The sequence below is a fragment of the Salmo salar genome, chromosome 18 (assembly GCF_965601325.2).
Source record: "Salmo salar chromosome 18, fSalSal1, whole genome shotgun sequence".
NCBI lineage: Eukaryota > Metazoa > Chordata > Actinopteri > Salmoniformes > Salmonidae > Salmo > Salmo salar.
Genome location: NC_138308.1, coordinates 27,448,166 through 27,457,133, shown reverse-complemented (window position 1 = coordinate 27,457,133; position 8,968 = coordinate 27,448,166). Strand labels below are relative to the sequence as shown.

Sequence of the window (8,968 nt, the reverse complement as noted above, 5' to 3'; positions counted from 1 at the left end):
AAAAATATCAAAGAGTTCAGCATGTTTATACCTGGCTTTGTCCTATTGCATCCCAGACACTAAATCATTCGGAGATTAATACTTTTTGCATTGCAATTTCTTATTATAAATAGGCCTAGTTATTGTCCAGCAAAAGAGGTTTCACATAACTTTCCCATTCTCTCTGTCTACAATGTATCATATTACTGAAAATATGAATATGTAAATATTACCACTTGACACGTGTGCGTCACTTTTCACCTTCCTACTTGATTGGTTGATAAAGTGAGGCGAAGATCCTAAGGACAGCAAGATGTCATAGCACTTGCGAAAAACGGATGTGTATTCTTATTTTAGGGGTTGCTTTAAGTTGTTTTTATGTTGACGATTCTGAAAACGTGGTACCCAAGTAAGAGTCATATAAAGAAAACACAAGGATTCCGAGACAAGGGCCAAAAAAAGGACTTATTATCAGGTTCGCGAATGTGCCACTGCGGCATGCTAACGAGACAGTATGCTAATCTAAACATGGTTGCTAGCTAGTTAGCCAGACACAAACATGCAACACTAAACGCTATGCTATGTGTACTTGAAGTTTTCGAAATGTATCCAGATTATATTAACAAGCTCCTAGTAGCTAACCTGTTGGCTGGCTAAATTATGGTGATGACCACAGTCACAGACAGTAACTTTGCTAGCTAAATTCGCTACTGTTACTATTTCATCGTATGTTCAAGCCAACGGCTAGCTGCGTAGTTAGCTATTATTAGCTGTCATAGCTAGCTAACTAGATCGCTAGTTACTTGTTTGCCGTTCGGCATGTTCTACCTAGCTAGCAGTTTAGTTGGCTGGGCTATAAGCATTTCACAATGATCTGTGTGGCTTGCATGTTGTGTTGTCATTTAATTTAGAACACTACTAAGTCACTGGTCTCATTGTATTTTCTAGGCATTTCACAGCATTTTATGTGAAGTTTAACAGGATATCTCAAAGTGAAATATACTGTCAGATATTCTCTCCTGCGTCGCTCAGAAATAATGCGGATATCTGAAACTCATGTCGAACGACTATGAAGAGCTAGCCACTATGATAGCCGCGGGGGAATTGCAGTCATTTGTCCCGTTTGGCGTGAGCAGTGCAATAACCACCCGAACGCTGTAAACCTGCAGCTGCAAGCCTCTAAGCTCAGGTCCTCAGACAGAAGGTCCCCTCCATGATGTCACTACAGCAGAAGGTGAGGGTAAGACTGGGGTTGTGGGGATCTGTTGTGTGGTGGTTCCTTTTGATACAGACAGCAGTCATATGTAATGTTCTTTTCACTATTGTGTGGATGTTTACAGAAGTGTTGGTTGCTGAGAAAGGGTTCCAGTGTGGACAGTGATGAGAATGAAGAGGAGCTCTATGCAGCAGGAAACATGGTCATATGGAGCAGAGGGAGCAAGAGTCAAGCTTCCCATGTTTACAAGGTTTTCACTGTGGGCAGTCCAGTACTACAGGTAATTGAACTAAACATGTCATATTGAACATACACTGAGTTTACCAAACATTAGGAACACCTTCCTAATATTGAGTTCAAATCAAATTTTATTAGTCACGTGCCGAATACAACAGGTGTTGATTTGATTTTGTGTAGACATTACAGTGAAATGCTTACTTATGAGCCCCTAACCAACAGTGCAGTTTAAAAAAAATATGGATAAGAATAAGAGATAAAAGTAACAAGTAATTAAATAGCAGCAGTAAAAAATAATATATACAGGGGGGTGCCAGTACAGATTCAATGTGCGGGGGCACCGGTTAGTTGAGGTAGTATGTACATGTAGGTAGAGTTATTAAAGTGACTATGCATAGATGACAACAGTGGCAGTGGTGCGTGTGTGTGTGTGGGGGGGCAGCAATGCAAATAGTCTGGGTAGCCATTTGACTAGATATTCAGGAGTATTATGGCTTGGGGTAGAAGCTGTTTAGAAGCCTCTTGGACCTAGACTTGGCGCTCCGGTACCGCTTGCCGTGCGGTAGCCGAGAGAACAGTCTATGACTAGGGTGGCTGGAGTCTTTGACAATCTTTAGGGCCTTTCTCTGACACCGCCTGGTATAGAGGTCCTGGATGGCAGGAAGCTTGGCCCCAGTGATGTACTGGGCCGTTCGCACTACCCTACCGCCCTGCGGTCGAGGCCGAGCAGTTGCCATACCAGGCAGTGATGCAACCAGTCAGGATGCTCTCGATGGTGAAGTTGTAGAACCTTTTGAGGATATGAGGACCCATGCCAAATCTTTTAGGTTTCCTGAGGGGGAATAGCCTTTGTCGTGCCCTCAGTCTCCTGAGGGGGAATTGGTTAGTTTGTTGGTGATGTGGACACCAATACTCAACCTTCTCCACTACAGCCCTGTCGATGAGAATGGGGGCGTACTCAGTCCTCTTTTTCCTGTAGTCTACAACCACCTCCTTTGTCTTGATCACGTTGAGGGAGAGGTTGTTGTCCTGGCACCACATGGCCAGGTCTCTGACCTCCTCCCTATAGGCTGTCTCGTTGTTGTCGGTGATCAGGCCTACCACAGTTGTCATCGGCAAATTTAATGAGGGTGTTGGAGTCCTGCCAGGCCGTGCAGTCATGAGTGAACCGGGAGTACAGGAGGGGGCTGAGCACGCACCCCTGAGGGGCCCCTGTGTTGAGGATCAGTGTGGCGGATGTGTTGTTACCTACCTTACCAACTGGGGGCGGTCCGTCAGGAATTCCAGGATCCAGTTGCAGAGGGAGGTGTTTAGTCCCAGGGTCCTTAGCTTATTGATGAGCTTTGAGGGCTCTATGATGTTGAACACTGAGGTGGTATGTAAACAGCTACGAAGAATACAGATGAGACAATGAATAGCATTCTCACATAGGTGTTCCTTTTGTACAGGTGGGAAAGGGCAGTGTGGAGTGCAATAGATTGCATCATCTGTGGATCTGTTGGGGCGGTATGCAAATCGGACTGGGTCTAGGGTTTCTGGGATGATGGTGTTGATGTGAGCCATGTCCAGCCTTTCAAAGCACTTCATGGCTACAGACGTGAGTGCTACGGGTCGGTAGTCATTTAGGCAGGTTATCTTAGTGTTCTTGGGCACAGGTACTATGGTGGTCTGCTTAAAACATGTTGGTATTACGGACTCGGGCAGGGAGAGGTTCCAAATGTCAGTGAAGACACTTGCCTGTTGGTCAGCGCATGCTCGCAGTACATGTCCTGGTAATCCATCTGGCCCCGTGGCCTTGTGAATGTTGACCTGTCTAAAGGTCTTACTCACATTGGCTGCGGAGAGCGTGATCACACAATCTTCCGGTACAGCTGGTGCTCTCATGCATGTTTCAGTGTTATTTGCCTCAAAGCGAGCATAGAAGGAATTTAACTCATCTAGTAGGCTCGTGTCAATGGGCAGCTCTCGGCTCTGCTTCCCTTTGTAGTCTATAATGGTTTGCAGGCCCTGCCACATCTGACGAGCGTCAGAGCCGGTGTAGTACGACTCGATCTTAGTCCTGTATTGACGCTTTGCCTGTTTGATGGTTCGTCGGAGGGCATAGCGGGATTTCTTATAAGCTTCCGGGTTAAAGTCGCTCCTTGAAAGCGGCAGCTATAGTCTTTAGCTCAGTGCAGATGATGCCTGTAATCCATGGCTTCTGGTTGGGGTATGTACTCTCTGTCATTGTGGGGACGATGTCATCAATGCACTTATTGATGAAGCCAATGACAGATGTGGTGTACTCCTCAATGCCATTGGAGGAATCCTGGAACATATTCCAGTCTGTGCTAGCACAACAGTCCTGCAGCTTAGCATCTGATTCATCTGACCACTTTTTTATTGATCTAGTCACTGGTGCTTCCTGCTTTAATTTTTGCTTGTAAGCAGGAATCAGGAGAATGGAATTATGGTCAGATTTGCCAAATGGAGGGAGAGCTTTGTATGCGTCTCTGTGTGTGGAGTAAAGGTGGTCCAGAGTTCTTTTCTCTCTTGTTGCACATTTAACATGCTGATAGAAATTTGGTAAAACAGATTTGTTTCCCTGCGTTAATCTCTCTGGGGTATTTGGGACGCTAGCGTACCACCTGAGGGACACACTATTCAACAGCCAGTGAAATAGCACGGCGGCAAATTCAAAACAACAAAAATCTCATTATTCAAATTTCTCAAACATACAACTATTATATCCTATTTTAAAGATACACTTCTCGTTAATCCAACCACATTGTCCGATTTCAAAAAGACTTTACGGCGAAAGCATAACATTAGATTATGTTAGGACAGCGCCGAGACAAGAAAAACCACAGCCATTTTCCAAGCAAGGAGAGGCGTCACAAAAACCAGAAATACAGCTAAAATTAATCACTAACCTTTGATGATCTTCATCAGATGGCACTCATAGGACTTCATGTTACACAATACATGTATGTTTTGCTCGATAAAGTTCATATTTATATCCAAAAACCCCATTTTACATTGGCGTGTAATGTTCAGAAATGTTTTGCCTCCCAAAACTTCCAGTGAATGAGCACATCAATTTACAGAAATACTCATCATAAATGTTGATAAAATATTCAACTGTTAATGCAACCGCTGTGTCAGATTTCAAAAAAGCTTTACGGCGAAAGCAAATTTTGCAATAATTTGAGTACAGCGCTCAGATATCAAAACAAGCCATATAGATACCCGCCATTTTGGAGTCAACAGAAATGACAAAAATTACATTAAATATTCACTTACCTTTGGTGATCTTCATCGGAATGCACTCCCAGGAATCCCAGTTCCAGAATAAATGTTTGTTTTGTTCGATAAAGTTCATCTTTATGTCCAAATACCTCCATTTTGTTCGCGCGTTAGGTTCACTATTCCAAATGCAAGGCACGCGCTTACTAAGTCCAGACGAAAAGTCTAAAAAGTTATACCACAGTTTGTAGAAACATGTCAAACGATGTATAGAATCAATCTGTAGGATGTTTTTATCATAAATCTTCCATAATATTCCAACCGGACGATTCCTTTGTCTTCAAAAAAGAAAAGGAACACAGCTAACTCTCACGTGAGTGTGCGCGATTGAGCTCATGTCATTTTCTCAGTCATCTGATTCCAATGGCTCGTATTCTCTCCCCAGTTACAGTAGAAGCATGAAACAACGTTCTAAAGACGGTTGACATCTAGTGGAAGCCTTAGGAAGTGCAAAATGACCCCATTGACACTATACTGGATAGGGAATCATTTGAAAAACTACAAACCTCAGATTTCCACACTTCCTGGTTGGATTTTTTCTCAGGTTTTTGCCTGCCATATTAGTTCTGTTACACTCACAGACATCATTCAAACAGTTTTAGAAATGTCAGAGTGTTTTCTATCCAAATCTTTACTTCGGGCACGCTTTTCATCCGGACGTCAAAATACTGCCCCCCTACCCCGATGAAGTTAAAGTCCCCGGCTACTACGACCGCCACCTCTGGGTGAGCGTTTTCTTGTTTGCTTGTGGTGGAATACAGCTCATTCAATGCTATCTTAGTGCCAACCTCTGACTGAGGTGATATGTAAACAGCTACGAAGAATACAGATGAGAACTCTCTCGGTAGGTAGTGTGGTCTACAGCTTTCATAATATACTCTACCTCAGATTCTGCTAGTCTGTGGTGAGTAATCGCAGTCCTAATGTCTAGAAGTTATTTATGGTCATAAGAGATGTAGCGGCAACATTATGTACAAAATACGTAAAAAAATAAGTTACAAAAAAACACAATCGGTTGGGGGCACGTAAAAAGTCTGCCTTCTGCTCTAGTGCCATCTTAGTAAGTTGCACCCCTTTTGCCGTCAGAACAGCCTCAATTCGGGCATGGACTCTACATGGTGTTGCAAGCATTCCATTGGGATGCTGGCCCGTGTTGACTCCACTGCTTCCCATAGTTGTGTCAAGTTGGCTGGATGTCCTTTGGCTGGTGGACCATTCTTGATACACATAGGAAACTGTTGAGTGAAAAACTCAGAAGCATTGCAGTTATTGACACACTCAAACCGATGTGCCTGGCTCCTACTACCATACCCCGTGCAAAGGCACTTAAATCTTTGTTGTCTTGTTCATTCACCCTCTGAATGGCGCACACACACACAATCCATGTCTCAAGGCATAAACAACATCCTTCTTTAACCTGTCTCCTCCCCATCATCCACACTGATTGAAGTGGATTTAACATGTGACATCAATAAGGGATCATAACTTTCACCTGGATTCACCTGGCCAGTCTGTCATGGAAGTAGGTGTTCCTAATGTATTGTACATTCAGTGTATACACACTTACTGTGTGTGTACATTATATGGCATGTCTGTTTTCATTGTCAACATTGAGATAGTAGTCAGCTTATCAATAATACTTTTTTTCAGTATGTATATCCAGTAATATCTCCCTAACCTTTTCAAGCATTATGGTGTAATTTTGGCTTTCGGCAAAAGAAGTAGGCCTATGCCACATCCTCATGATGTGTCATCATTAAATTCCAGAGCGCATTGATGTACATTTTAAACATTTCTTTCTCCCAGTGATGTTGTGAAGTGGTTAATTTGCTTTCTTGTATTTCAGAGCAGGATGTTATGGAACAGATTGTGTGTATTGTCCCGAGGAGCTGTGTGAATGTGCACAGTGTGACACCGAAGGACTTAATCTCCCCTCTACACTTTCAGGTGAGTTCCTTATCACTGACTGATGTAACAGCACGTTGTCTAAAATGTTTGCTAGCAACTATTTGACGTGTTCATGGTGTTTATGGCGTGTTGAATTTGGTGATGTAGTACCTTGTGATGACGTCTTGAATTGTAAATTGTACTGTGAACATTGGTTAGAGAAATCATTTTTTGTACATTTTGTCATGTCTTCCAGTCCTGGCCATCTAATTTCCTCATTAGAATCCCTTAAGTAGAACCAGCAGGTATGTACAGTAATTATGTTTGTTTTACACAGTTATTGATATTCCCCAGGACCAGTCCATTGTCTTCTTAACCAATGGTAATGAGTGATTTGGCTCACTGACAGCTGACGAGAGGCTTCAGATTACAATGAAAAACAGCATCATGCAATTAACGGCCTTGGCATGTATGTGTCATTATTTTTCACATCAAAATCCACTTGACATGATTGAATTTTATAATTTTTTCCCCTGGTGAGTTACGGGAAACACTGAGTAAACCTAGGCCTACGTCGTGACGTACAGGAGAAATGACGGTGCTTCATGGGGGTGAATTTAGCTCATGTTGATTGGGTCCACATTTACAGACCAGAATTTTACAATCATGGTAAATGGGGACATGTCTTGATCCCCAACAAGAGATACTATGAGAATGCAGACTGTCTGTTTCTTTAGTGAGCCATTCAAATGTTGACTAGAGTCATGATTCACAAGATGATCCAACTTTTTTTCACCAACATCACCTTGAATAGGATTTCATGAAGTTAAGTCCCGTGACTTTTACAGGTCTCTAATGTGTGGCCCACTAAATTTGGTCTGCTGTTGGAACGCAAAAGCCCTGCACCCGAGGCTCCTCCAAGTCCTCCCGGGTACATACAGTACACAGTAAAAACCCATAATACCCACTCCCTGCTGTTTCTGATCCCTTTTGGTCGATGCTAGTGTGTCAGGAGTGTTTTCAACATGCCACTGTTTGTGTCTCTGTGTTCTCAGGGAACCTCTTCCCACTGTATATGCAGTATGCTGCACCCTCTGGATGAGAGTGGTGTGCAGACCTACAGGTGAGAATCAATAGAAATAGTCAACACAAATGTGAAACAAATTGTGGCAAAGAGAATGATGGAAAGCACCATACAAATAAACTGTAATGGATGTTGAAACCTGAATGTTGGAGCCAGCATACTGTTGGCCCTCTTGCGCTCCTTGACTGCTCTGTTAGCTGGCTGCCGGTACCTTAATTGCTGGCCCCATTATGGCTTGTTAATTGCTCATCTCCTGTGTCTCTGGCAGGTCTGTTCGAGGCTGCCTGTGTGCAATACGTCTCTGACAGCACCATGAAAATCGTCTTCTTCAACGGCAAGCCCTCCATAGTTATATGACACCGTGCAGGGCATACAATCAGTCACTCTAGATGTAAGACAACATGCAAGAACAACCCCTTGTGTTAATAATGTTTAATGCTTCCTTCATGATTTTTCAGTGGTAAAAAAATGTATTATTCATGGCAAAAATTGAATTTAAGAATAGAATTCTCATCATGGCATTAGTGATGACTCAAAGGCCTATCTACAATCCCTTAGAGTGGACTTAAATTGGTCTGACCAGGGCCAGGGATAGTTCACCCAAATTTCAAAATGAAACATTGGTTTTCTTACCCTGTAAGCAATCTATGGACAAGGTATCACAGCAATCTATGCTCTGGTTTTATTTCCCTGGCACTGTTTTCAAATGCTAATGTTTTAGAATTTGTGGCACAAATCCCATTCAGGTCATGGTACCGATATTAGCATTATTCGCACATCATGTCCAAATCATCCGAAACTATGTCAAATTGATTGTGACGCCCAACAAAGGCCCTTAAAGATGATTTGAATATCATGTGCAATGATGATTAATATCAGTATCATGACTTGAATGGGATTCCATGGGATGATGCATTCTGAGGATGGGTGAGCCTAGTATGTTGATATTTGTTGCTTACTGCATTTGCGTTGTCTAAATATTATGTATTACGATTAGTACACAGTATGTAGTTTTAGTAAGTAGTAGGCAAGACAGACCTGGACACTGCCCATGTAACAAATAATCAAACCCCGATCCGAACTATAGCAAACGGACGTTGCCCCTTTCTGTTTGAGCGCCATCGGTCCACATTGGACTGATATAAATTGCTAGTTTGGTCTTGGGTTGGAGCTTTCCGAGTTGGGACCTATATTTCTAGAATGTCATACAAAGAGTACATCCTACTGGTATGGAACGGTAATGACGCTCTTCTCTGAGTTCATTTCTTATCTGACCCCAA

At 42.8% G+C, this 8,968-nt stretch overlaps 1 protein-coding gene across 1 annotated transcript; it reads left to right on the top strand.

The window, feature by feature from the left end:
• The first annotated feature begins 260 nt into the window (after positions 1-260).
• On the top strand, positions 261-8,684 carry LOC123728711 (anaphase-promoting complex subunit 1). The gene is made up of 5 exons (XM_082964862.1): positions 261-1,219; positions 1,320-1,475; positions 6,569-6,664; positions 7,660-7,727; positions 7,957-8,684. Exons 1-5 carry the CDS (start codon positions 1,193-1,195, stop codon positions 7,991-7,993), a joined length of 384 nt encoding a protein of 127 aa, XP_082820988.1. The 5' UTR covers positions 261-1,192; the 3' UTR covers positions 7,994-8,684.
• Positions 8,685-8,968: the final 284 nt, after the last annotated feature.

Bases quoted from the DNA above. Each gene is read 5' to 3' on its own strand.
- LOC123728711 (XM_082964862.1), top strand. From the start codon at position 1,193: ATGATGTCACTACAGCAGAAGGTGAGG. The intron at 1,220-1,319 runs GTAAGACTGGGG...GGATGTTTACAG, and splicing joins CACTACAGCAGAAGGTGAGG to AAGTGTTGGTTGCTGAGAAA. The intron at 1,476-6,568 runs GTAATTGAACTA...ATTTCAGAGCAG, and splicing joins TGGGCAGTCCAGTACTACAG to GATGTTATGGAACAGATTGT.